Source organism: Acinonyx jubatus, chromosome D3 (genome assembly GCF_027475565.1).
Source record: "Acinonyx jubatus isolate Ajub_Pintada_27869175 chromosome D3, VMU_Ajub_asm_v1.0, whole genome shotgun sequence".
In the NCBI taxonomy this organism is placed as follows: domain Eukaryota; kingdom Metazoa; phylum Chordata; class Mammalia; order Carnivora; family Felidae; genus Acinonyx; species Acinonyx jubatus.
Window position 1 is genome coordinate 548,828 of NC_069392.1, and position 27,917 is coordinate 576,744.

At 51.0% G+C, this 27,917-nt stretch overlaps 1 protein-coding gene across 2 annotated transcripts; it reads left to right on the top strand.

The window, feature by feature from the left end:
• The first annotated feature begins 884 nt into the window (after window positions 1-884).
• On the top strand, window positions 885-27,399 carry ANKLE2 (ankyrin repeat and LEM domain containing 2). Of its 2 annotated transcripts, none has more exons than XM_027052111.2 (13): window positions 885-1,040; window positions 8,485-8,958; window positions 11,152-11,358; window positions 12,482-12,675; window positions 12,756-12,944; window positions 15,453-15,575; window positions 17,940-18,006; window positions 19,547-19,719; window positions 21,392-21,498; window positions 22,366-22,550; window positions 22,947-23,592; window positions 25,205-25,336; window positions 25,698-27,399. In XM_027052111.2, exons 2-13 carry the CDS (start codon window positions 8,490-8,492, stop codon window positions 25,900-25,902), a joined length of 2,697 nt encoding a protein of 898 aa, XP_026907912.2. In that variant the 5' UTR covers window positions 885-1,040; window positions 8,485-8,489; the 3' UTR covers window positions 25,903-27,399. The 2 variants fall into 2 exon arrangements, with proteins under 2 accessions (XP_026907912.2, XP_026907911.2); XM_027052110.2 differs by lacking the exon at window positions 885-1,040 and adding an exon at window positions 1,807-2,043.
• The last annotated feature ends 518 nt before the right edge of the window (window positions 27,400-27,917 follow it).

The following is a 27,917-nucleotide window of genomic DNA, read 5'->3' on the forward strand; positions in this document are numbered from 1 at the left end:
GTGACCACAAGCTTTGCTTGTTCTTGAGACCCCTACAAATGGAATTGTACTGTGTGCGCTTTTGTGTGGGGTCTTTGTGCCTAGCACGGTTTTCAGAATCATCCGTGTTACTGCTGAATGGTACAGCACCATGGGACTTTCAAATGACGGTTCCACAATTTGTGCAGTCTTCCAGAGTTTATCCAGACACCTGGGCGTTTCCTGTTTGGGACTGCCACAAACATTGTGTGCCCCTTCCTCTTCATACCTAAGGCTGCACTACTGGGCCATAGAGCAGAGTTTGTCTGCTTATGAGAAACTGCCTGTTTTCCCCAGTGGTTAACTCATTTTACTCGTGCCAGCAGTGTAGGAGAATGCCAGAATTACGCCAGTCTCACCAAAATCAACCGTTCTGGTGGGTGTAAAGCAGTATCTCACTGTGGTTTCATCTGCAGTTCACTCACCCTCAAATTTACTGACTCTTTGGTGCCCAATCCACTTAAATTTGCTTTTACCAAAGATGTCAATTGTATTTCTTCAGGGTTTTTCCATAAAAAAAAAAAAAGTCTGAGTTACAAGGGCGAATGGATGGCTCAGTCCTTAAGCATCCAACTCTTGATTTCGGCGGGAGCCCCACGTTGGCCTTTGCTGGTAGCTCGGAGCCGGCTTGAGATTCTCTCTCGCTGTCTCTCTGCCCCTCCCCTGCTTGCGTGCACTCTCCCTCTCAAAAAATAAACTTGTAAATGTTACAGAAGAGTCCCCCTTTTCATCGTACACGTCGGAGAGTTCTGACAAGCTTGACAAGCATAACGCTTCCATCAGCCCCTACGCCCTTCCCCCACCCCCGCCACTTTAGAGTCAACCCCTCCCCCCGCAGCCACCCCTGCTCGGCTCCAAGCCCCTCTGCGCCAACGTGGAAGGAATGGGAGCACGCAGCCTGGAGCCTGACTAGACTACAGCGGCGGGCACCTGCTCCTCGGGGAAGCCCTCCGCGCCCCAGGACTAGGGCCGGGAGGAAGCAGATTCACTCAGGCCACGGGAATACAACGCCGGCCGGCCAGGTAAGGCCAGCTTCACGGGCGGCAGGAAGCAGCTGCCCGGTCGCCTGCTTTGTCTGGCGCGGAGAACGTGGTTCTCTAAAAGCCCAGGCGGTCACAAATGCCGTTTCAAAGCGGGTCCGGGAGAACAAAATGCCGACTCCGGCCTGGAGAAGCTGGGTCGCTCCGATCCTGCGAGCAGCCCCGTTCCCACTGGGGCCGCGCGGAGCTAGCGCGCTCGCGGCGGCACCGCCGGCCAACGCCCAGGCCCCGGCTCGCCCCCGCCCTGGCTCGCGCGCAGGACCTCAGGCCGCCCCCGGGGTCTCCAGGACCCGCCCGGCCGCCCCCGGCCCCCGGCCCCCGGCGTTCAGATCCCACCGCCCCATCCGGCCCCGGACCTCCGCCCGCCCGCCTTCCGGGCCCCCCTCGGCCCCCTGCCCCGCCCGTCCCGCGAGCCCCCGCCCTCCCCTCTCCCCAGCCGGCCCCGGGATTCCCCCTTTCGCCGAGCGCCGCCGCCGAGGACGCCGTTCGCCTCAGGACCCCGCGACCCGAGCTGCCCGCGCCACTGCCTGACGGCGCCGCACCCAGGGGCGGTCGGTGCGGAGCCGGGATTTCACGCGGGGGCCGCGGCCTCGCTCCCTTGCCGGGCTACGGGGCGGGGCGGGCGAGCGCCCCGGCCCCCGCGTGCAGTCCCGGCTCCGCACCGACCGCCCCTGGGTGCGGCGCCGTCAGGCAGTGGCGCGGGCAGCTCGGGTCGCGGGGTCCTGAGGCGGGCGGCCTCCTCGGCGGCGGCGGCGGCGGCGACCGGGCGGCGGCGGCGGCGGCCGGGCGGCGGCGGCGATGCTGTGGACGCGGCTGGCGGCGGCCGAGTGGGCGGCGCTGGTCTGGGAGCTGCTGGGGGCGTCCGTGCTGCTTATCGCGGTGCGCTGGCTGGTGCGGCGGCTGGATAAGCGGCCGCAGGGCCTGGGCCGGAGCGGGCCTCCAGCCCCGCCGCCCGGCGCGGCCGCGAACTCGGCCCTAGACCCAGGTGAGGCCTGGGCCTGAGCCCCACCCCTCCTCCCCCCTCCCCGCGCCCCGCTCGCTGGCCTGGGTCCCCTCCCCTCGCCCGGCCTGGGTCCCTTTCATTCCCCAGGCCTGGGTTCCCTCTCTTCTCCCGACCCAGGTTCCCTCAGATTGGTGGCCTGTGTCCCCTCCCCTCGCCCGGCCTGGGTCCCCTCAGCTTGGTGGCCTGGGTGCCCTCAGCTTGGTGGCCCCTCGCCTGCCTTGTGTCCTCTTAGCTTGGTGGCCTTTGTCCCCTCCCCTTGCCAGGCTTGGGTCCCCTTCACTCCTCAGGCCTGGGTCCCCTCCCCTTGCCCGGCCCGGGTCCCCTCAGCTTGGTGGCCTGTGTCCCCTTGCTTGCCCTGTGTCCCCTTAGCTTGGTGGCGTGTGCCCCCTCCTCTTGCCCAGCTTGGGTCCTCTTTACTCCTCAGGCCTGGGTCCCCTCCCCTTGCCCGGCCTGTGTCCCCTCAGCTTGGTGGCCTGTGTCCCCTCCCCTCGCCCGGCCCGGGTCCCCTCAGCTTGGTGGCCTGTGTCCCCTCCCTCGCCCAGCCCGGGTCCCCTCAGCTTGGTGGCCTGGGCCTCCTCCCCTCGCCCGGCCCGGGTCCCCTCCCCTCGCCCGGCCTGGGTCCCTTTCACTCCTCAGGCCTGTGTCCCCTCCTCTCGCCCAGCCTGAGTCCCCTTCTCTCCTCAGGCCTGGGTCTCCCCCCCCCCCCCCCCCCCGCCCTCGCCCGGCCTGGGTCCCCTCAGCTTGGTGGCCTGGGTCCCCTCGCCCGGCCCGGGTCCCCTCAGCTTGGTGGCCTGTGTCCCCTCCCTCGCCCAGCCCGGGTCCCCTCAGCTTGGTGGCCTGTGTCCCCTCCCCTCGCCCGGCCCGGGTCCCCTCAGCTTGGTGGCCTGTGTCCCCTCCCCTCGCCCGGCCCGGGTCCCCTCCACTCCCAGGCCTGGGTCCTCTCCCTCCGCCCGGCCCGGGTCCTTTTCATTCCCCAGGCCTGGGTCCCCACCCCTCCCAGGGCCTCAACTCTGTCCTGGGGCAGGGCTCTGCCCCCTCCCCTGGCGGGCCGAGTCTGGTGTTTTGGGGGAAGGCCTGGAGTAAGTCCCGGAGGCTTCATGCGCACACGATAGGGAAGCGGGGAGCCGCGGGAGTGGCGCCCCTGTCTCCGGGCAGTCTTCATCCGCTTGGCTCCTTCGTTTGGCCGAGTTCTTCTCCAGGCCCTGCGGTCTGTGGTCCTCTCCCTCGCGGCCTCGCTCTGCCGTGCCACAGTGGTGGGCTTCCCAGACCGTGTGCGCCTGCAGGCGTTAGGGACCCTGCTTTTTCATACTGAGTTCACCCTCTCGCCAGAAAGTCGGGTTTCTTTTTGGAGAATCAGCGGTCGTTCCTTAAGTACTCTGATAGGAGGATGGCGTTTAATTAGCAGAAAGTAAAGTTAATGACCGCGTCTCGGGATCTCAGGGCTAACCGTCAGGGTCCGTATGGATGGCTTCCTTCTGGTCTGCAGCGGAGCAGACAGGCCCCAGGAAGGCCCACCGGTGGTTGAGAGCACGCGGCTGGGAGGCTGGGGCCGGCTGGGATTGTAGGCCTGCTGACACCCGGTCCACTTCCCCTCCGTCCTTGGGTTGCTTCCCTTTCCTCGCCTCCTGGAGAGAGTTTTAGCCGGTATGTTGAGAAAATAGCACACTGATTTGTCCGGTCACACCGCCAGCCCTCTGCCAAGTAGCCACACGACGCCGAGACTGCACACCGCCTGCGTGCTGAAGCTAAATGATGTGTGGGGCCACGAGGTCAGGGTTGGGAGCACCCCCCCTTTTTTTTTAAGATTATTTGTTTTTGAGAGAGAGAGGTACTTGCATTCTCTCACGAGCAGGGGAAGGGCAGAGAGAGGGGGAGAGAGAATCCCAAGCAGGCTCCATACTGTCCATGCAGAGCCCGACACGGGGCTGGATCCCAGCAACCCGTTAGATCATGACCTGAGCCAAAATCAACAGTTGGACGCTCAACCGACTGAGCCACCCAGGTGTCGCTGAAGTCATTTTTTAGGCTTATAAAGAATTACAAAACTAGTATAAAGCAAATGTATGTGCAAAAAGGTGCTCAACGTCGCCAGCCAGTGGTGAAATACAGATTAAACCTCCAACGAGATACTGCACCTGTTAAAATGACTAAAATGAAAGGAGCCAGTACCGCAAGCTGCTGGTGGAAATGCTGAGAAACTGGGTCTCTCATTTACTGCTGGTGGAAATGTTACAGGGTCAGCCACTCTGAAATCATTTTGGCAGTTTCTCAAAAACGTAACTGTGCGCTGTATTTTTGGGCATTTATCCTAGAGACATGAAAACATTTTTACACAAAAACCCGTATGTGAATGCTTATAACTACTTGTAGTTTCCAAGAACTGGAAAAAGCCCAAATGTTTCTCGAGGGACAAAAGGGTAATAAGACTGGCATGTTCACACCACGGAATGTTGCTCAGCAGTGAGAAGGAAGGAGGTGTGTCTCAGGAGTATCGTGCTAATTGAAAAAAGCCAAGGAGGTTTAGAGGGTGTGATTCCATTTATCAGAATGTTCTTGAAAGATTACGGTGGAAGAGAACAAATTAGTGGTTGCCAGGGTCTGGGGACAGTGGAGGAGTTTGGGGGGGGGGGACAGTTCTGTGATCATGACTTTATCCACGTGATGGGTGGTGGTGGAAGCACGTACAAAGAAGAGCAGAGTCGTGCCGACACTGGTGAGGCTTAGCCGGTGTCACTTCCCTGATTTGGGTGCGGCACTGTCACCAGCGATGGGTCCCCAGGAACTTCCCATACTATTATTTGTGTTTATAGTTTTTTTCAAAATAAAAAGTTAAATCTGTGCCATTCGTTTAGATTCCCTGATGTTAGTAGCTTACATAATCACTAGGAGTAGGACAGCCTGGGAGTGTTCATTCAGCTCGCAGACCTGACTGGGTTTCCTGTACCGTCATCTTTGTCTCTCTGTCAGTCAGGGTTTGGCCGATACTTTGGATTCCAGCCTGAGGGTCGGCAAACCGCGTCTTGCCAGCCAAATCCAGCCCCCACCTGCTTTTTCAGTCTTGCTGGATCTGTAGCTGTTCTTGAGTGTTCGAGAGACCTTCTCGCTCACAAGTCTCACCCTTAGTCTGCGGCCCTTTATGGATGTTTGCTGACCCCATTTCTAGCCTCCTTGCTTGTAACTCCCTTCTGTCAGTGAGGAACTGGACTCTCCTTAGCCATGGTGTATCCAGGTGCTTGCTGACCCCTCAGGCTGGTGTAAGGTAGCTTCAGGATCGTGGACCTGTAGAATGTACAGTCACTGGGTTCGTTCACCACCACTCCTTGTGCTTCTGTTGTTCACTTGGAAGGTCTTTCTCCATCTTTTTATTTACTTATTTTTTAGTATGTGACTCACAAATGTGTTTCTTTTATTCTTTTTTTTTTTTTTTTTAACATTTATTCATTTTTGAAAGAGAGAGACAGAGCACAAGCAGGGGAGGGGCAGAGACAGAGGGAGACACAGAATCCAAAGCAGGCTCCAGGCTCTGAGCATCAGCACAGAGCCCGACACGGGGCTCAAACTCATGAACTGTGAGATCATGACCTGAGCCCAAGTCGGACACTCAACCTACTGAGCCTCCCCAGGCACCCCCCAAAAACGTGTTTCCAAAAGTCAGAACATAAGAGCGATGTTCAGAGATGTTTCTCTCCCCTGTGCTGGCCCTCTGTCCATTCTTCCTGTCCAGTTTCCATACTCCACTCCTACTGGGAGTTTCTGCTTTATTCTTTATTTGGTACAGGTGAGCAGGTATTCGTATACTGTATTACAGTGTGTATTAAACAGTGTATTAAAGCAGTGGTTTTTATTCAGATTGACTTTCTAACATATTACATGTGCTACAAAATAATAAGCCTGTGTAACCTAATAACTAAAACTGATAGTTGTGAATAATTTGTCAGTGTCAAACCTAGCAGCACGGACTTTACATGTATTTTTTACCTCACTCTTACTGTAGCCTGAGGGGTAGAACTGTCATTATATCCATTTTATAGATGAGGAAACTGAGGCTTAGAGTTTACATAACTTGTCCAAGGTCACACAGTTAGTGCCATGATGTGATGGAATTGTTCTGTTTAGGGCTTGCTTGGTTGCAAGGACAAACTAGCCCAGATCAGAAGGGTGGCTTTAGAGCAGAGACACAGGAATGGCATGAAGACTGGACTTTTCTAGGAATGGGTGTGGCCTCTCTTTATTCGGAGCGTCTGCCCCAGTTATCCCAAACCCTTGCATGTGACTTTGACCTACTTTGTGACGTTCACATCAGTTTCCCATCACTGAGCCACCTCTGTTGCTCTTATATCGAGGTTTGTAGGGAATCACCTGGGTACCCCCCCTAGGTGGAGTGGTCAGTAGACCCTCCCCTTGAAGTTCTGTGGCAGATTTGGGGTCTGTGCGGTACACTCATTGTTTAAAAGGCCAGTATCCCCTTTGCCAATAAGTAATAGCCAGTTTTGAAATCTTGGAGTTGGGTGGGGAGAGATGGTATTAAAAGTTAAAAAAAAAAACAAAAACAATTTAATGTTTATTTATTTTTGAGAGAGCATCCAAAGCACGCTCCAAGCTGTCAGCACAAAGCCTGACACGGGGCTTGAACCCACGAGTTGTGAGGTCATGACCTGAGCTGAAGTCAGATGCTCAACCAGCTGAGCCACCCAGGTGCCCTGGCATTAAAAGTTTTTTAAAAAAGAAATTCACAGAAAAGATGGGGTAATATAAGAACTCTTTGCTTATAGCTATCATCCAGCTACAATGGGTATTAATGTTTTGTGAATCTTTTTTATCTCTCACTGCCTCCCTCCTTTGCTCTCCTGCTAGAATAATTTATTTTTTAATTTTTATGTATTTTTTATTGATTTATTCTGAGACAGAGAGAGAGAGCAGGTGCACAAGCAGGAAAGGGGCAGAGAGAGGGTGAGACAGAATCCCAAGCAGGCTCCACACCATCAGAGCTTGATGCAGGGCCTGAACTTACAAACTGTGAGATCATGACCTGAGCCAAGGTCAAGATTGGATGCTTAGCTGACTGTGCCCCCCCACGGGTCCCCCTGCTAGAGTGTTTTCAAGTCAATCCTGGATGTCCCATCACTTCATTTGTAAACACCTCCTAAAACCCTCTACTCCTTGGTTTCATTTTGTATCAGTGTGTGCATTTCTCTTCATCTCCTCTAGGGGTTTCTCTCATTTTACTGTCAGGTTCCACTTTAGGCTCACTGTCTTTGTGTTTGTTCCTTGTTATTCCTGCTTTATTATTGGCATTAGAGCCAGCATGTATGTGCTTGTGACTCCCACAACCAATTTTTCCCACTCTGAACTTCTTCTAAATCGAAACACCTGATCGGTAGGCATTAAGATGTTTTTGATGCTCAGTGTGTAAGTCTCCACCTCTTCTAGTTCTAGTATTCTCTGCCTTGGGTCAGGTCACTCATAGGCACCTGGACCAGAAATCTGAGTGTCATCCTAGGCTGCCTGCAGGCCCACACACCCCTCCTCATGGCCTCTGATCCATCCGTCCTTCACACCTCCAGTTTTTCTCACCTAAGTGCTTGTTTCCAGCCCCATTACAACGCTAGTCTGTACCCCAATATTTCTTCCTTCTCCCCGATTCTTGCTGACCACACTTAAACCTGCGACCTGCTCTTTCTCTGAAGGTGTGGATTAGAGCTCCTGCTCCAATTCAGATGCAGTCGCTGAGTGGCTGTGTCACTCGAACAAGTGACTGAGTGTCTCTGTGATCCAGGTTCTTCATCTGTAAAGTGGGGTGAACAGTGGTGAGACCTGCCACACAGAGAAATCATGCTGGTTAAATACTTTGTGTAGTGCGCTTACACCGGAGCCAGGCACATGGAAAGCCCCCCCCAAAACCTTAAACATTAACTATTTAACATTAGCAAAGTGACTGCCAGAGCCATCTCTGTGGCTCCTCTGGTTAAATCTTTGTATAATTTCCTTTACTTATGGAATGAAGTGCACATGTATCTATAGGATGCATCTCTAGAGTTGTATTTTTGACGGATATTTTTCACATGCCCTCCTTGGGTTTGTTCTAGATTACACTCTAAGTAGCACCAAATGATGTGTCTGTTCCCCCAGTGTGAGTACCTACTTAGAAAGTTAGTGTGATTGTGTCACGTAATAGCATCAGGTTCTAAGATTCTTATCCAAATAAACCAGAAATTGCTTATCTAAATTTGGTTAGATTCTGATCGATTGGGAAACAGTTTCAGAAAGCTCTCATAGGAGGCTCATAGACTACCAAAAATATGGACAAACACTGGCTTGAAATGAAACTGAAGCCAGCATTTTTGCCACTTGTGTTTTTTGTTTTGTTGCTCGTAAGAAAACAACGTACTTCTCACCATCAGATTAATTCTTGTCTTGGCCTAGGTGAGATGACAATGGACGCTATCTTGGCTCGATTGAAACTCCTGAATCCAGATGACCTTAGAGAAGAAATTGTGAAAGCTGGATTGAAATGTGGACCCATTACATCAACCACAAGGTTCATTTTTGAGAAAAAATTGGCTCAGGCTCTACTGGAGCATGGAAGAACACTGCCTTCACAGCCTCCTGGCCACGACATGTCAGGAGCCACAACCATAAGCCAGGACGCACAGAGAAATTGGAAGTCGGCTGTAGGGAGCCAACCTGAGCAGGTTGGCTTGTCTGAGGACAGAGATTTTGGTTACAGCGTGGGCCTGAATCCTCCAGAGGAAGATGTCGTGATGTCTAAGACCTGCTCTCTGTCCTTCGGTGCTGCCACTGGGGTCAACGGTCACAAAGCCATGGTGACGGCCTCTGCAGGGCCGCCTCTGTACTATGGGGTATGCCCGGCGTACGAGGACATCCCTGCAAGACATGGTAATGTGACAGGCACCTGGTGTTTCTCACATGGGGTGGATGGACAGCAGGGGAAGGTGATTTTGAAAATCACAAACTACAGAGAAGAATTAGGCCCCATAATTGCATTGCCCCAAATGAACCATCGTCAGCATTTTTATATAGAATTCTGCTGAATTATTTGTAAATCTACATGTGAATTTTTATAAAGAAAATTGGATTCTGTGAGACATGCTTCACTTGCAAGTAGTTTTTGGCTGGCTACCATTTCTTGATTAATCTTCTTCCTCCTTTTTTTTTATTCAATATAAGCTGAACCCCTTTTATGTTAATGTAAATGGCTAATGCAGCTATAAGTAATTTTCAACATCAAAGAATTGCAATTTTATTTTATTTCATTTTTTTTTAATTTTTTTTTTTTTAACGTTTATTTATTTTTGACAGAGACAGAGCATGAACAGGGGAGGGTCAGAGAGAGAGGGAGACACAGAATCTGAAACAGGCTCCAGGCTCTGAGCTGTCAGCACAGAGCCTGACACGGGGCTCGAACTCACGGACTACGAGATCGTGACCTGAGCCGAAGTCGGATGCTGAACTGACTGAGCCACCCAGGCGCCCAAGAATTGCAATTTTAAACAAGACTAGAGTAGGTAGCATTGGGAAGAATTAATGAAAGCCTGATATTGATTAGAATGTCAGAAATCCAGACTATCACTATTGTGATATCATTTGGGGTGGCACCCCAAAATAGGAGATTAGACACATTATGTACCATGAGTAGAACTGAATGTTTATTTTGAGAGAGCACGCGCGAGCAGGGGAGGGGCAGGGGGGGGACAGAGGATCTGAAGTGGGCTCTGCTGACGGCCGACAGGCCACTGTGGGCCAACTCACGAACCTTGAGTTCATGACCTGAGCCAAAGTCAGACGCTTGACTGACTGAGCCACCTAGGAACCATGAGATCATGACCTGAGCCAGAGTCAAGAGTCTGATGCTCGACCAACTAACTGAGCCACCCAGACGCCCCAAAAGGTGTGCATTTTCCTTTGAAAGCCACTGCCCTCCAGAAGCTGTTAGTACTCACTGTGTTTGAGAGAGTAACTTTTCCAGTCTGTCTACAGTATTGAACGCAAGGTTTTATATCTGTAAAAAGGGAAGTCTTGTTTCCGTTCTGTCAGCCAAACTCCAGGTTATTGAACTTTCCTTTTTATGTTTTGAATAAGGGAAACCTCTGTCTTGTAGGTCAGTTACTTTTTATATGGTTTTAATTTATTATTAATTGTATGAATCTGTTGGTCATATCTATTGACCGTTTTTACTGGGCAATAGACATTACGATTCTTCTCTTATATTGGTTAAAATTTTTTTCTCCCCATTAAAAAAATTTTTTTTCTTCCCATTTGTATTTTATGTATTTTTGAGAGTTTCAAGCAAGCTTGATTGTGATAGTTCGCCTACAGAACTTTAATATTCTTATGTAATAGGAACTTTTCCTTTATGTATTCTGGGTTTCTTGGTACACTTAGAAAGGCATTCCCCACCCAAAATTATGTTTAAAATTCTCTTGCAATAGTCATAATTTTTAACTTGCTTTTTTTGTTATTTTTATTTATAACATTAATCCAGGAGTTTTATTTTTCAGTATGAAATCGTATCCTTAGATACAGTAAAGTTACACATGTGTATAGCATACACATTATTTACATTCACGTCCATGCATATGCTCAGTCTTATTAACTGTGTTGTTTTGACTAGCTAAGGCCCTTTTTCTCAAGAATGACTTGGCTCAGGTCATGATTTCACGGTTTGTGAGCTCAAGCCCCACATCGGGCTCTGTGCTGACAGCTGTCAGCACAGGGCCCCCTTCAGATCCTCTGTCTCTCTCTCTGCCCCTCACCTGTGCATGTATGCGTCTCTGTGTCTCTCAAAAAGAAGTCAACATTTTTTTAAAATGGCTTTAAGATTAAAAACCTGAAATACTGGGGCACCTGGCTGGCTCAGTTGAAGGAGCGTGCGACTCTTGATCTTGGGGTCGTGAGTTCAGGCCCCACATTAGGTGTAGAGATGACTTAAAAATAAAACCTTTAAGAAACAAATCTGAAATACTAATGTGAAAGAAATCAGACAGCTGGTAATGGTTATTATGAAACTCAGGGCCTTCGGGTGTGAGCCAGTTACTTCTCTGTGATTTCCCTGTTACTTTTCCTACACAGAAAGGATTCATGTTTATGAAGATAAAAAGGAAGCACTGCAAGCTGTCAGAATGATCAAAGGATCTCGATTTAAAGCTTTTTCAAGTAGAGAAGATGCTGAGAAATTTGCTAGAGGACTTTGTGATTATTTCCCTTCTCCCAGCAAAGCCTCTTCAGCACTTTCTCCTGTGAAAACAGCACCACTCATGAGCAGTGGTGGGCTGAAAGGTGAGTTATATAGCAGTCCGCTTCTGGTACTGCTGTCAGGGTTACCCCTGGTGGTTTCTGGGCCCTCTTTCCTGATGTGTTGTGACTGGTTTTCTCCTCCTTTGAGAGAAGTCCAGTTTGCCAGGAAGTAGAGAGCTGAGGCCTAGGCCACGGAGTAGCCGAAGGAGAGTGGGTCAGTCACCTGGTCTGGGAAGGACTAGGGACCCTGAGGGTAGAGGCAGCGGGACACTGAGTGGGCCCTGAACCTGACAAGGCCACTGTTGGCCCTTCCCTTCTGCTGCCTCTGTCTCCCTCTCTGACTGCTGCCATGGGATCCTGGGGCTTTTTTAGATGCTGAGACCTGTCTCCTACCCGCCTGCAGCCACACCTGCTTCTAGGACGGTGGTGCCTGCTTTGGCACACATAGTCCTGCGGACGGAGCTGGCCTGCGGGGGGAGCCCTGCAGCCCGGAATCCCACCACACCTGCTCCAGCTCTGAACAGGGGTCTCGTGAGAGGCCTTTTCGGTAGGCCTTGTGCAGAACCCCAGCAGCCTCTGACCGTGGCCCACGCTCCGCCTTGCCCCCTCCTGGAGCCCGCAGCTGTCCTGCTTCCTAGGCTGGCTGGGGCTCCTGGGGAAGGCACCCTCTCCTTGTGGACATAGAGCCTTCAGTCGAAAGCTCCGCCAGCCTGTTTTCCTCTGCTTCCTTCCTCTGCTCACACAGGTGCTTCGTAGACGAAGCCACAGTGATTTCTAATACTTAGAGGTTTCCCTCTTTGCAGTCGGTGAAAATACTCAGATTGTTTTCAGACATTCTCGGGTGTTGTAATTAAAACAACAAATAGTCTTGGCTCACTCTGCCTTCGTGGGCGTGCTCCATGCACGTGGAGGTTCCTGTGTGCGTGCGGTGGTGTGCCCTCACCCTCCTCGCAGCCTTTTCTAGCTGCAGGCCACTCAGGCCCTTTTGCACTTGGACTCCTGCTGGGGTGGCACGTTTGTGCCCTGCTGTTGGCTAGCGCACTCCCAACTAGGTGGTGATGAGCTTGTGTGGGGGCGATTTCTGCGGCCTCAGCGTAGCACACAGTGGCTGATGAGAAAATGTTGGTGAAGTTAAACATTCTTAAATCCTTTCTCTTGATGACAGATGGTTTGTACCCACCTGAGTCTGAAACTGTAAACAAAGAGCGAGCCAACAGTTACAAAACCCCCCGTACTCAAGATCTCACTGCCAAACTTCGAAAGGCTGTGGAGAAGGGAGAAGACGACACCTTTTCCGATCTCACCTGGAGTAACCCCCGGTATCTGATTGGTTCAGGGGACAATCCCACCATTGTGCAGGTAAGCCTGCTTCTAGCACCGTTAGCCTCGGAAGACTGTGCTTGGCAAAAATGAAGCTCACATCTACAGTCTTCTTTCAGGAAGGATGTCGGTACAATGTTATGCATGTTGCTGCCAAAGAGAATCAGGCTTCTATCTGCCAGCTGACCCTAGAGACTCTGGAAAACCCCGAGTTTATGCGACTCATGTACCCGGATGATGACCAGAACATGCTGCAGCAGCGCATCTATTACATCGTCGACCTATACCTAAACACGCCTGACAAAGTGGTGAGTGCTCCTGGGAGAGGTCATGTCAGCCTGGCAGCAAGCTTGGTGTCCCCGTGTGCATTTCCCCACATCGCCATGCACGTGGAGGGTGGGACAGGAGACGCGCGTTCATTGCGCTCGGCTGCCTTCGAATTAGGGGTGGGGACGGGATCTGTTCACACATAAGAGATTTGCCGCCCCAGGCGGGGTGTACGTGGGTCTCACCTGTGGCCAGAGTTGCTGCAGGAACACGTCCCTCCTGGCCTTTATCCGGGGAGACCTGAGCTGGGCTTTGATGAGAGGCTGAGCCAACGCCAAAACCTAGAGAGAAAAGAAAGTAAGAGGTTGTGGTGCCTTTTATTCGAGGGTTCTGTGTGGTTTTTTTTTCCCCCCACTTAATATGAGGAATCTTTCCTGTGGAGGTAAAAATCTCAAAGGTTTGGTTTTTAATGATGCATAAGGCTTATGTAAGAATTGTTAAAACAGAAGAATTTTACATAGTTTTGTAAGGCAGAACCCAGTGATAGCTTAGAGCCAAGACTTGTGAACCCTGAGCAAGCCCGGGAGTTGGGAAAGTTGTGGTTGGCAGGAGAGGGAATGACAGAAGCGTGCTGAAGGTGTCATGACTCACTGTTTGGTGACACATACTGAATGGGACACATCAAACTCCACGGTCGCAGAGCAAGGGTAACCTTTAAATTAACAAGAGAGAAAAGAGGGAGTGAAGACACACTTGGCCAATCTGGCACAATTCTAGAAGGAGGTATGGGAGAAAGCGATGATTATACATATGGAAGCATTACTAATTGTAAAAGAAGACAGAAGGAGCACAGAGTTCTGTGCTTTAGACTCAATAAGGAAGGATTCCTGACTTGGTTATTGCAATCAGGAAGTGTGACTTGAAAGGTAAAACAGAGAAGCGTGTGCCCTACAGAAAAGACAGTATTTACAGAAAATATGCATATGTACATCCACAAGGAACGCTTAATAAATTCTTAAAATTAGATGTTATAGGCTATCTTTGAGCAGAACTCACTAAGAGTATTAGTGTCCAAGTGTCAAAGTATTAGACACAAGTACCTGGCTTGGCAGAGCCCAGTGTCGGTGAGAAGCACCCAGAGCCTGCTGTCTGGGCAGGAGAAGCGGTTCCCGGCAGGAATGCAGGCAGAGGTGGGAGTCACGTTTGCAGAGCTCGGAACAGGTTAGAGACGGATGTTCTGTGGTGCCAGGGAGAGGGGTGGCCAGAAGGACGCGGGCTGTTAGGTGCTGAGTGGAAACACTCATCCCTGCTGTGCCGCGATCGGTGTCCCCCCGCCTCTGCAGGCCTGGCACAGGAGGTCAGGCTATGAATGGATCTCGGGCCCAGAGCAGGAGTGTCCCCAGGACAGCATGAATTGAGAAAGTGCTAATGCAGAGAATGCACTAGAGCAGATCTAGGAAAGGCCGGCCTGTTTTGGTAAATGAAGCTACACTGGAACACGAGTCTGCTCGTTCTTTCTGTGTCATCGTGGCCTCAGACACACATAGAGCAGGGTGGCTGCCCTTGGCTGAGGCAGCTTGCCAACCTGGACGAGCGGGCAGGGTGCGGTTAGCACTGCTACGGGCAGACACCCACACCTCTCCGGGTTCGTGTGGGCAGTCGTGTGGGATGGTGAGGTGGTCCTGGAGGGTGTGGAACAGGGAGTGGGTGCCTCCTGGAGGATATTTGTTCCCACGGGATCACTTGGATCACCTCTGGGGGATGCACAAGGTGGCGGTGTGAGTGTGAGTGCAAGTGGCAAGGCCCACGAGGAGTCTTGGAAGCCTGTGCAAGAGGCTAAGGGGAGGCCGGCACGTGGGGGCCTTGCGAGCTGGGACATGCCATCCTTGGTAGTCACAGGTGGACCGTGGCATTGAGTTCCTGGCCCTGGTCGATGGGAGTGGGTTCTGTTTCGGATGTGCTGCATTTGAGCCTGTGGCCGTTGCAAGTGAGGGTGCCCGGTTGAGGCGGGCTCCACAGCTCTTGGGCTCGGGGACGCTGTTAGTCGAAGGCCCGCTGATCTGTAGGCCTCAGTGGAAAGTATCCGGGGAGCGTTGGGAAGCGTCCTGAGGTCAGGAGCAGAGAGTCTCATTTACTGTGGTGTTGGCCACGAGAGAGGGTTGAGGGCAGACCAGGCTCACAGACTTTGTTTTATTCTGGGTATTGCATCCATCTGTGTACCTCACCTTTTGAGCATTGATCATAGGACTTGGTACTGGGCCCTGAATTGTTAAAGATGCAGTTTACTGAGCGGTAGTTATGCCCCAGCTCACTTGTCAGCTCCGTCCGGGCCTGGGCACCTGTTAAGTAGGGTGCTGGGCTGGCCTCAAGCTCTGGCTTCAAGTGAGGGTAAGTGTCAACACGCCAATTATTTCTCAGTTATAAAAACAATGCCTTTCTATGGTCTTTTGTTTTTGAGCGTTTTTTGTTCTGCTAAATACCTATTTTTATCTTAAAGCAACTTTATGGGACAAACATAAATAAATATTCTTCCTCTGCACCTCTCACAGGGCTATGACACACCATTGCATTTTGCTTGTAAGTTTGGGAATGCAGACGTGGTCAATGTGCTTTCTTCACACCCTTTGATTGTAAAAAACCCAAGGAATAAATATGATAAAACTCCTGAAGATGTAAGTATTTATTTTTGGTTTTAAGTTTATTTATTTACGTTTTTGAGAGAGCATCTGCATGTGTGTGCACATGCACATGAGTGGGGGAGGGTCAGAGGGTGAGGGAATCCCAAGCAGGTTCCACACTGTCTGCCCAGAGCCCGATGTGGGGTTCCATCTCACAAACTGTGAGATCATGATCTGAGCCGAAACCAAGAGTTGGACACTTAACCAACTGAACCATCCAGATGCGTCTGTAAGTATCTACTAAATTGCTGTTACTATATAGTACTAGATATGAAAATACACAAAGTTAGAGTCACTGTGAAGTCACAGTAACTGTTTGAACATGTTTGCATCACAGGCACATCTTAGAACCATGATTACTGAGTAACAGGCATAGCTCCTGGCTTTCATCAAGTTTCCTCTGTGCGTACCTCAGTTGACCAGGGAACTGGAGAACAGAGGAGGTGATGGTGTTGGTCGTTTGGGTGATGATGATGTTGCTGATGGTAATGAGAAGGTGGTGAGGATGACAGTGGAGAGGTGGTGATAACAAGGGAAATGGTGGTGATGGTGGGGATGATGGTGATGTTGGTGCTGGTGGTGGTGGTGATAATGGAGATGGGGATGACAGCGATGATGATGATGGTGGTGATGATGACGAGGGAGATGGTGGCGGTGATGATGATAAGGCTGGGGATGATGGTGCTAGTGGTGCTGGTAATGGTGATGACAGTGATGATGGTGGTGAGGTTGGTGATGGCAGTGATGAGGATGATGGTACTGAAAGCTGACGTGTTTAGCTCATGATGTACGAGCCGCCATCCTAAGCCCCTCCCAGATATTCTCACCTGACCTATACAAGCCTTGTTAGGATTGATATTGGCCGTTGAGCAAAATGTGCCTTAGAGAGGGTAGAAGTGAGGTGGGGAGGGAGGTGGACCTGACGGAAACTGAAAGAAGCGTGATTTGTACTGTGCATCGGAGCTGTTGGCAAGCTGACCTGGGTCAGCCAGCCCTTGAGATGGAATCTATAAGGATCTTAATCTGGTAGCAAATGCCACCTGTGTAGTTGCTATGGTTACGAAGATAGTGCCCATTTTCTATAGAAACTAGAATACATGTAAACAGAAAATTTTTCATTCTATAACTCAGAAAATTACTGTTATTTTTCACATGTATGACTCAACTGTTTGTGTGCATAGGTATGTATATTTATTCAATATAAGATGGTCTTTGGTAACTGCTATTCTTTTTAAATAAAAAAAAATTTTTTTGATGCTTGTTTATTTTTGAGAAAGAGAGAGACAGAGACAGAACATGAGTGTGGGAGGGGCAGAGAGAGAGGGAGACACAGAATATCAAGCAGGCTCCAGGCTCTGAGCTGTCAGCACAGAGCCCGACACGGGACTGGATCCCACGAACCGTGAGATCGTGACCTGACCCGAAGTTGGACACTTCATGGACTGAGCCACTCAGGCGCCCCAGTAACTGGTATTCTTTAAAGCATTTGCCTTTCGGGGCACCTGGGTGGCTCAGTCGGTTGAGCATCCGACCTCGGCTCAGGTCATGATCTCACAGTTCGTGGGTTCGAGTCCCGCGTCGGGCTTTGTGCTGACAGCTCGGAGCCTGGAGCCTGCTTTGGATTCTGTGTCTCCCTCTCTCTCTGCCCCTCCCCTGTTCATGCTCTGTCTCAAGAATAAAAAATAAACAGTAAAAAAAAAAAAAAAGGTATTTGCCTTTCCTCACAATCAGTTACACATTTTAAAAAATAGTTGCGCTACTTACAGAGTAGAGTTTAGTTTGTTTTTTTCACAGGCTGGCAGGAGATGTTAATTTTGTAGTTCCTTCCTTATTTTAAGGTTATTGTGGTTTTTTATTGTTTCTAGTAAAAATGTTCTTGGAACATCCTGCAGTTCTTTAAGGAAGAAAGTTGATTCCTAGAATAGCAAGAATAAAACACCGTATTCTCGTTAAATAGGAACTGTTTTAACCCATCCAAACAAGAGCAACAAACAGGCCCCCAGGCATTGGAGCTCATAGAACTAAAAATTACAAGTGTCTCTGCCTGTGTTTGCCTAACTGAACATGCCTTTCCTTGAGGAAAACTAGAAAGTGTAGGGTAACACGAAGAAAGAAAATCAGTTCACTCCCAGGGTTTGTTTTTCTTGTCCTGACCCCTTCAGCTTTTATAGAACGTTTTGGGAGAAAATTGTACTGTTCAACATGGGTTTTTTGGTTGTGAGTTTGATGAAATATTTACCATTAGGACACTATCCTTTTTTTGTTAACCTTAAAACTTGCTTTTATAAAATTATTTTAATGATAAAATGTGACAAATTAAGATTTAAAGTGTTCACATACTGTGTCTTTTTAAAATAGGTCATTTGTGAAAGAAGCAAAAATAAGTCTGTGGAGCTGAAGGAGCGGATCAGAGAGTACTTAAAGGGTAAGGGGGACCCTGGCCTGGCGTCGTGGGGAGTGGATCCTCTCTCAGGGTGACAGCCTGAGGGTCGTCTTCTGCTTCCTGAACCCCCAGCTCAATGCCATCTTGTTGTCCTGTCATCCCTCCTTTGAAGCCTGAGCTTTTCCGAGAGACGCGGGTTGTCTGTCCTTTGACTATTGCTCGTGGCTTCACCCCGTCATCCCTGCCCGTGTCTTGTGCAGCAGGACCCTCTCTGGTCCCTGCTACCTGGGCACGGCCTGCAAGTTGGCAGAGCAGAAAGTGGGAGGGGCCCTTCCTGGAGCACTTGGGTCTGGGGTGTCAGTGGCTCCCCATCAGCCCTTTCCTGTGCCGCCTGCTGCACCCGGCCCTGCCGCTCCTGGAGCTACAGCTAGGACTGTCCTCACCTGGCTCCCAGAGGCAGCCCCGCTCCTGCCCTGGCCCAGCCCTCAGCGTTCTAGGCTGAGGCTTGAATTTGCATGAGCCATGGGGGCAGCCCTTCCTGATCAGCGCTGTGGGGGCTCTTCCCCGCCTTCTGGGCCTGCCTTTTATGGTGAAGAGCTTTAGAAGCGTGAAGATGGCCGGTTTCAGAAAGGGGTTGTTGCCGGTGGCTTCCTCTGGGCTGTTTCCAGTGTGTTCTGAAGGTGGAGGCACAGGTGCCTTTCCTTTCGTTTTCAGCTGGAAGTCTGGTGGCCCCATTTCCCGTCTTTTCTTCTCTCTTAGTTTCTGTTAGATCCGTTTAAAGCAAAGGTCAGCAGATGCCTGCCTGGCCTGCCACCTCCTTTGCAGATAAAGCTTTATTGGCACACCACAGCCACAGCTATCCTTCTGTACGTGGCGTCTGGACCCCTTCCTGCTACACCGTCCCAGGTGACATCATCACAGTCCACCGTCGTTCTTTCCGTATTTCACGAGAGTGTCGCATGATGCCGGGTCTGTTCGGAGTTGTATGTTCGATGATAGAAGATTGTATCGTAGGGGCGCCTGGGTGGCTAGTCAGTTGAGTGTTCAACTTCAGCTCAGGTCATGATCTTGTGGTTCGTGGGTTCGAGCCCCGCATGGGACTCTGTGCTGACAGCTCAGAGCCTGGAGCCTGCTTCGGATTCTGTGTTTTCTCTCTCTCTCTGCCCCTCCCCGCTTGCATGTTTCTCTCTCAAAAATAAATAAACTTAAAAAAAATGTATTAAAAAAGAGAGTTAAAATCGAACTTTCTCTTTTTAACAATTCTCAGACTCCCATTATGCTAATGTTGTTCACACAGGCCCAGTCCTTTTAGTACCTGGGGGTGAGGAAGTCTGCTGCTGCCCTTCCTTCCTTCCCCTTATTTTCCTGGCAGAGGAACAATGTGTGGCTGAGTGAGTCTGGCAAAAACTGGCCGCTTCCCCAGGTCTTTTGGCTCCAGAGCTTTTGCACCTTTTAGAGCTTTTGCAGCCTTTTTATCACTGAACAGCTTGCAAAACCCTGGTGTTTCTCAGACTGCCTGACACGGCATTGAGGTGAGGACCTGCCCAAGCAGATGCCTTTAGCCGGTGTCTCCTCCTCCCAGGCCACTACTACGTGCCACTCCTGAGAGCTGAGGACACGTCGTCTCCGGTGATCGGGGAGTTGTGGTCTTCAGACCAGATGACCGAGACCTCTCACGTCAGCCATGGTGGAGGCGGCCCCAGAGACCCTGTTCTGACCCTGCGAGCCTTTGCAGGGCCCCTCAGCCCATCCAAGGTGAGCTGCTGTGGAAGCTTCTGGAACCAGCTCCTGGCCATCCCCACCAGAAGTGCCGGGTGTTCCAGCTCTTGCTTTGTGTTTGGTGTTGAGACCAGGACTTATGGAATCGTAGTCAGTTGGTGACAAGGCTTGAGAACATCTGCTGGAGAAACCAGAACGTGTCTTAACCCTGTTCCTCACTTGCTAGCCAGAGCGGATGCGGTGGTGAGCCCATACATGAGAGAAGCGAGGTTTACTTGGGCTGACCCTCCATGCTGTCATCACCTGGTGCTCCGGTCCGTGTCAGTGGCCCTTCTCACAGTACATGCTGGTCTAGCCCGGCTGTCTATTCCCATATTCCTGGATTTGTATTGTCACTAGGAAACTTGCATTTGCAAACTGTGCAGTTCACCTTCTGGGCCGAGGTATTTCATACACTGTGTGTCATTTTCCTCTCGTTAAAAATAATTTTAAAGGGGCACCTGGCTGGCTTGGTCAGTTAAACGTCCACCTCTTCTTGATCTCAGCTTACGTCTTGATCTCAGGGTTGTGAATTCAAGCCCCACATTGGGCTCCTTGCCGACAGTGCAGAGCCTGCTTGGGATTCTCTCTTCCTCTCTCTCTGTTCCTCCCTTGCTTGTTCTCTCTCAAAATAAATAAATAAACTTAATTTTTTTTTTTTTTAAATAAAGGGGCACCTGGCTGGCTTGATGGGTGGAGCGTGAGACTCTTGATCTCAGGGTTATGAGTTCAAGCCCAACATTGGCAACGTTGAGTGTGGAGATTACTTAAAAATAAAATCTTTTTTTTTTTTTTTTTTTTAATGTTTATTTTTGAGAGAGAGGGAGACACAGGATCCGAAGCAGGCTCCAGACTCTAAGCTATCATCACAAAGCTCAGTGCAGGGCTTGAACGCATGAAATGCGAGATTGTGACCCGAGCTGGAGTCAGGTTAACAGACTGAACCAGCCACATGCCCCTACTTAAAAATCAAATCTGAAAAAAAAACAAAAATCGCTTGACATGAGACCTACCATCTTAACGAAATGTAAAGATAAATCATTTCATTTATTTTTTAAAGTCTATTTCTTTTGAGGGAGAAAGTGCACGTGAGCAGGGGAGGAATAGAGAGAGAGGGAGAGACAATCCCAAGCAGGCTCCACACTGTCAGTGCAGAGCCCGACATGGGGCTCAAACCCAGGAGCCATGAGATCATGAGCTGAGCCAAAACCAAGAGTTGGATGCTTAACTGAGCGCCACCCAGGCGCTCCAAAAATAATAATAATTTTAGTTACGTGCAGTTACAGAAGTGTCTCCAAAAACAGGTGTTATTAGTTAAGATTACATTCATTTGTGTAAAAGAAGACTCTAGTTAAGAGTGACCTGAAAACATAAACATGCATTTACTCTTATGTGATGGGAAAGTGGCTTGAGGGTGGCAGCTCTCCAGTGTTGGCCTCGGGGTCCCCGCGGGAAGCTCCGACCCTCCGACCCTCCCAGCCCAGCGTGGGCCCCTGGAAGGGAGCAGGACCACGCCCCCTCGGAGCCTTGCCTCTGTGTGAGCGCCGCCCTGAGGCCGTCAGGCTGCCAGACCAGAGGGGGAGGGAGGAGGGGCGCTGGGAGGTGCTCGCTGGTTCTGTTCGTTCACCTGTGACTTGGGTGAGCACCGCGCCATCCGGTTTCTCCTCAGGCAGAAGACTTCCGCAGGCTCTGGAAGACCCCACCTCGAGAGAAAGCGGGCTTCTTTTACAGTGTCAGGAAGACGGATCCAGAAAGAGGCGTAGAGAGAGTGGGAAGGTACTTGCCAGCGCAGTATGAAGCGACACGGAGCTGAGTAGCAGTGTCCTTTCATCCGCTGCGTGTGTCTGTGTTGAAACCAGTTAACAGCCTTCAAAATGTCATTCCTGGGAAGCGTTCACTGGGGGGACATAAAGCCTCTTTACTGAGGTGTGATCCCGCCGTGGCGGCCACTCTCCCGGCAAGATTGATGGGTAGCGTGCCTGGGTTCACGGTGTTTTGTGTGACGTGTCATACAGAGGGTGCCCTCTTGGCAGTAAAGGAGGAAATAAAACACAAGAAGAAGGTGTGGCTTGAAACTACTAGTAAAAAGTCCCAGAAAAGCATTTTTCCCACCATCAAGATGCTGAATACAGCGTCATCAAATAAGGCTACACTGAGTTGTTTCAGAGCCTTTTCTCAAAATATGTGCCCCCCCCACCTCCCTATGTGTATGTATGTATGTGTGTGTGTGTGTGTGTGTGTGTGTGTGTGTGTGTCTGTGTGTGTATGTACACACACATATATAACGTGCCTAGTTTCAGGTTGACAACTTGAACCTCAAAAGAACTTCCAAACGTTTATTTATGCGCTCAGCCAAAACCAGAGTCGTTTGTGGTGCGAGTGGGGTGGTCAAGGCCTCCTTGCCGTGACTTTAATACATTCAGTGTAACAGTTCATGAGTGAAACCGCTCTCAGTCCTGGCCTGCTTTAGAAAATAAAAACTGCTATCTTAGCCCCAAATTTAGGATAAAGTAAAAATCATAACCAGAAGTACAGGCATTACTTGGGCACTTTAGCACAAAGTGGCTCTTTTCTGTATAGTTGGTTCTGTGAGCGTTTTTTCCGACTGGTTTTCTAACTGATGGATGGTATCTCTTCCTGCAGGGAGCTGGCTCATGAGCTGGGGTATCCCTGGGTCGAGTACTGGGACTTTCTGGGCTGCTTTGTTGACTTGTCTTCCCAGGAGGGTCTGCAAAAACTAGAAGAATATCTCGCTCCCCAGGAAGTGCGCAACGATGCCCAAGAGTCGGGAGAAAACGAAGCCAGCCATCAGGACGCCTCTGTCTCTGGTAAGGACGCGCAGGCACATGTAGGTTCTCAGGACGCGGACCCTGTCCAGTGGCCGTGGACCAGGAAGCATGTCCACGTGAACAAGCAGATGCCTGCTGCTCCGCCTGACCCTTATGTCCTGGCGAGTCATGGGAGGTGCCAGCCACCATCATGACCGCATGTGCCTGTCCTTGACTTCCTTCTCCTTTTCCTGCTTTTGAGGGCAGGGTGCTGGGCCTGGAGGCTGTGCTTTCTGTTTGGCTTTTCCCAGGGAGCTCACATCTGTCAGGGGCTGAGGAGGCGGCCTCGGCGAGAGGCTGGTTTCTGGCTGGTCCCGGGGATTTGCAGCCGTGCTGCCTGACGTGTCGCAGACTGTGTCGCCCGCGCCTCTGCACAACTGCTCCTCTCCCTTGCAGGCCGTCGGAAGTGCAGCAATTCCATCTCCGTGAGGGCTTTTCTGGACGAAGATGATGAATTGAGCTTGGAGGAGATTAAAAATCGGCAGAACACAGCTCGGAACAACACCCGGCCCACACTTGGCACTTTTGGGGACTTGGAGTGTGACATCCTTCCCTTGGAGCAGGAGACCGAACTCATAGAAGCCTCCACCCTGACCAGTGCCCACAGCAGCAAGAATGGATTTTGTAGCCCCCTAAGCGGAGGCCAGACTCTGGGGAGGAGGCGGCCAGAAGCCCCGCGTGGGGAGGAAGCCCTTCTCTCACCGGTACCGGGCCTGACTGTTGAGTTTGATAAACTAAATTTGCAAGATCTAGGAAGTAACTTTTCTAAGACCCCAAATAAAAATATGAAAACTGTAGACAGACGGAGCCCGACATCAAGAACGGATGCGGTGGAGAGGGACTTGTTAGAGCCGTCTGCTGCTGATGTTCTTACAAATGAGCAAATGAGGACAGAAAATGAAATGTCAGCCAGAATTGCTAAGATACGCCTGGGTCTTGACGCTCCTGGGCACGAGGCACAGCAGAGCTACAGTTCCCCATCCCCAGAGCCCTCAGGGGTCCCAGCTAGGAAGGAACCCATCCAGAGGCTCTTCCTTTTTGGGTATGAGTGGGTTGTGTTGCGTGTGGGAGGCTGTGGGGGTAGACATGGGAACGGAACATGGCAGGAGGCCATGGGGGTAGATGTGGGAGCACATGGGAGGTCATGGGGGTGGGGGTGGATGTGGGAACGTGGCGGGAGGCGGTGAGGGTAGACGTGGGAGCATGTGGGAGGCTGCGGGGGTGGACATGGGAGCACATGGGGGTAGGGGTGGACCTGGGAGCGTGTGGGAAGTCATGGGTATGGGGGTGGACATGGGAGGCTGTGGGAGTAGACATGGGAACATGGCAGGAGGCCGTGGGGGTAGACATGGGAGTTCATGGGGATGGGGGTGGACGTGGGAGGCTGTGGGGTGGATGTGGGAACATGGTGGGAGGCCGTGAGGGTAGACGTGGGAGCACGTGGGAGGCTGCGGGGGTGGACCTGGGAGCACATGGGAAGTCTTGGGAGTGGACATGGGAACATGGTAGGAGGCCGTGGGGATAGATGTAGGAGCACGTGGGAGGCTGCGAGGGTGGACGTTGGAGCACATGGGGGGTCATGGGGTGGATGTGGGAACATGGTGGGAGGCCATGACGGTAGACGTGGGAGCACGTGGGAAGCTGCAGGGGTGGACGTGGGAGCATGTGGGAGGTCATGGGGGTGGGGGTGGATGTGGGAACATGGTGGGAGGCTGTGGGAAGCTGGGGGGTGGACGTGGGAGCACGTGGGGGTAGGGGTGGACCTGGGAGCATGTGGGAGGTCATGGGGGTGGGGGTGGATGTGGGAGACCATGGGGTGGACGTGGGAACATGGTGGGAGGCCGTGAGGGTAGACGTGGGAGCACGTGGGAGGCTGTGGGGGTGGACATGGGAGCACGTGGGGGTAGGGGTGGACGTGGGAGCACATGGGAGGTCATGGGGGTGGGGGTGGACGTGGGAGACCATGGGGTGGACATAGGAACATAGTGGGAGGCCATGAGGGGTAGACGTGGGAACATGTGGGAGGCTGCAGGAGTGGATGTGGGAGCACGGAGCACGTGGGGGTAGGGGTGGACGTGGGAGCACATGGGAGGTCATGGGGGTGGGGGTGGACGTGGGAGGCTGTGGGGTGGATGTGGGAGCACGTGGCACCATCCTAATTCTGAAGCTTTTTTCTGCCTGCAACCTGGTTGGACGTGCACTCCTGGCTCCTATGTCTTTGATGAGTTTGTAGCTCTTCGTGCTTTTTATGACCCTCCAAGTTGGTGGGAGATGCGTTTTCCTTTCCAGCTCAGCCTCCCGTCTTGCTGTACTTCTGGGGAAGCTGCGCTGAGAGCTCGGTGCGTTTTAGGAAGAGCATCCCAGGGAGTCTCAGCCTTCTGGTTGGTGACCTTCGGAGGTGACAATGCTCAGAATTGCATTTTCAGTGGGATGGTGTGTCCTCTCTGCCACTGTGGCTTTTGTCCTCCATAGCCCTCACCGCAGCTCTGACACCCGAGCCCTGCAGTGGCAGCAACGGACCAGCTGCCCGTGCTTCCGTCCTGCTGCTCTGTTCCTGTGCCCAGCCCTCGAGTTCAGAACATCATGGTGTTGGAAGTCTGTGTTTCTAACTATGGGTGTTTTTGTTTTTTCTTTCCTTTTTTTCTGCCTGGCAGAGAGGAGCCGTCCAAACTGGATCGGGACGTGTTGGCCGCTCTGGAGGGTACGGATGTGGACCCACAGCGGTACCCGGCTGTCCACAGGTGGAAGAGCGCCGTCCTATGCTTCTCCCCCTCAGACAGACAGAGGTCAGTGGGCCTGCAGGGTCACCGGTCTCTTATATGGGGGCTGTTGGTGGCCGCCTTCCAGAGCAGTTTGGTTCTGAGTCGGTGTGTGCACGTAGTGGCTTATCTGGGACACTGGCAGATGGGTCAGCCACGCTGACATGTGGCTGCCTGCACAGACAAGGGGTCTGCAGTTAGGGAGAAAGGGGACCGGGTGCTGCCAACAAGGTTGGGGCAGAGGATGGAAGCAGCCGGGGGACTTGTTCAGGGCCACACGGGACTCGTGTGGAAGAGCTTCTGTGCTGTGAATCCACAGGCCTCGCAGGGCTGGGGCGCGGGGCCCACGTCACCATCCATGCTGACAGACCTTTCTTGGTTTCCTCAGTTGGCCGAGCCCCGCGCTGAAAGGGAGGCTGGAGTGTCGGCAGCCGGATCTTGGTGGCCCCCACAGCTGCAGCCCAGGGAGAAGCCCCGGGAAGCCCGGCCCCACACCCCACTCCCCAGGCCTGGGCAGCCCTGGGCGCTATAGCCCCGCAGGCGGGGGCCGCCTCCGCAGGATGGCGCGCCTGGCCCAGCTCACGGCCTTGTAGGGCTGGTGCCAGCTGCTGGGCGTCTTTTATTCTGTGTTTGTAAAGAAAGAAGGGTAACGTGTTTATTGCTAAAATTCTACCAAAAAGAATATATTCTGATTAATTTATTCTCATTTTGAGAGTTAAAAGAATTTTAGAAAATGCATATTTTTTTTTGTATAAAATTTCGTTCTCTGGTGTTTTGGGAGAACTTGATGAAAGCAAACTCGGATACAGATTTTCTGAGAATTGTCACTTGTACCGACGCAGACTCGAGCTCACCGTCCCAGGCGGACGGCAGGTTGTGGGTGCCAGAGTTGGGGCGGCCAGATCGGCAGTGGCGCCTCTCGAATAGCTTCATTCACTTCAGTTTCGTTCTTAGAACAGATGAATTTTGTGTCGTCTTCCTTTTCTGGGAAGGAGTCTTGGACTTTCTAGTTCATGATAGAAAAATCTTTGTTTTGCCAGTGGATCCCAGTGGATTAGGCCAGTTGATAAAGGTGGCTGTCCGGCAGTAAACGAACCTTAAATAGGTCTTAGACTTGCAGCAATGTTTCTAATTTGGGTCATTACAAACATTGAACTAGGTTTTCTCTGGGAATAAATCCTCTAGTCTGTAGGAGTCCTAGGAACCGTCCGTAGCACTGGACAGGCCAGCAGCAGACCTAAGAAACCTGCACTTGCAGTTACTTTGTTTAGTTGCCAGAGTGATACCAATAAAATGATCTTTAAGTTGTTCTCTGGTTTTCAAATGTATTGCATATTTTCGAATTCATTTCCTTCCGATTTCCTGTGTAAAAGTGTTGTGTTTTAGTACAGAAACTAGAGGTTTATCTCTGAGTCCTGGTCAGTTACCGTAGTGCATTTATTTCAGCTTCCCCTTGGCCGTGACCTCTTGGGGGGTCTGCCTGGAGCGTGGGGGCCACCTTAGAACCACTGCCATGACTGACACCCAACCCACGGCCCCACGTTGAGGGCCGACCTTTCTCGGGTGTACGTGACCGCTCACACGCTGCTGGTGCTCTGTGAGCATGTCCAGTGTTATCCAAAATGCAAAGCTCTACCAGTTTTTGCTAAATTCAGTGCCTTTTGTAAATTATTTTTTATTTTCCTGAAACTTGCTTTTTTGAGAATATACAGAGATACTAAGTAGGCATGAGGTGTTTTTTTTTTTTTTTCTATGAAAACTCTGGGAACTTGTGTTTAAAAAAAGTTTATTTCTTTCACGTGTTAATAAGAGACAGGTCAGGAATATTGGAATCTAGATTTAGATTTAAAAATTTTAAAGGTTGTTACATAGAGTGTGTAACACTGATGTGACAATCTAGATAAAACACAGAAAAATACATTCTATTCTAAAAGCCAATGGCGTTTATAAAAGGCATCTTTGTTCTCAAAAGAAATTAGAATACAGATAGCATATTCACAGTGGCAATCTGTTTTCTATAAAACCTTACCGTACTGTCCTGTATGTTGTTGTAAATATCCAGATGGAAATTAAAAGTGTTTCTGTCCTAATTATGCAGACTGTGGTTCTTGTTTTCTGAGGTTTTAGGTCGTCTTTGACTATTTCCTCATTTGTTTATAGAAGGTGGCCCTGGCCTCAATGAATGCATTATCGTGTGTCTTAAGGTGATTTTGCATTGTTTTTTAAGCTACTTAATGAAATTATTATTAAAACCATGTGGTAATAATTCTAAGCTTTCAGAAAGACTGCTCTCACTGGTGTCTGGGCAAGTACCGTTTTTAGTAAAATCTTAAGCAGTATTGTGATGAAACAGGACATTAATCTGATGGTGGTGAATTTGCTGTTTTTTGGCCCTTTTTGTTCCTAACATGGTTGTGAAAAACTTTGAGTTAAGCTAGCACAGATTTCATAATCGCCCTTGGAAATGAAACCGGTCTCATGATGTTAACAAATGGAGTGTAAGTTTTTCAGAAGAGGTGTTGGGGACCACTCAGTGGTGCTGTGGCACCCACCGGCTGACACACGAGGGACACAGGAAAGCCCCCGCCATCGTCGCCTGGGGGAAAAC

Bases quoted from the DNA above. Each gene is read 5' to 3' on its own strand.
- ANKLE2 (XM_027052110.2), top strand. From the start codon at position 1,857: ATGCTGTGGACGCGGCTGGCGGCGGCCGAGTGGGCGGCGCTGGTCTGG. The intron at 21,499-22,365 runs GTACTTGCCAGC...CTCTTCCTGCAG, and splicing joins GGCGTAGAGAGAGTGGGAAG to GGAGCTGGCTCATGAGCTGG. The intron at 22,551-22,946 runs GTAAGGACGCGC...TCTCCCTTGCAG, and splicing joins TCAGGACGCCTCTGTCTCTG to GCCGTCGGAAGTGCAGCAAT.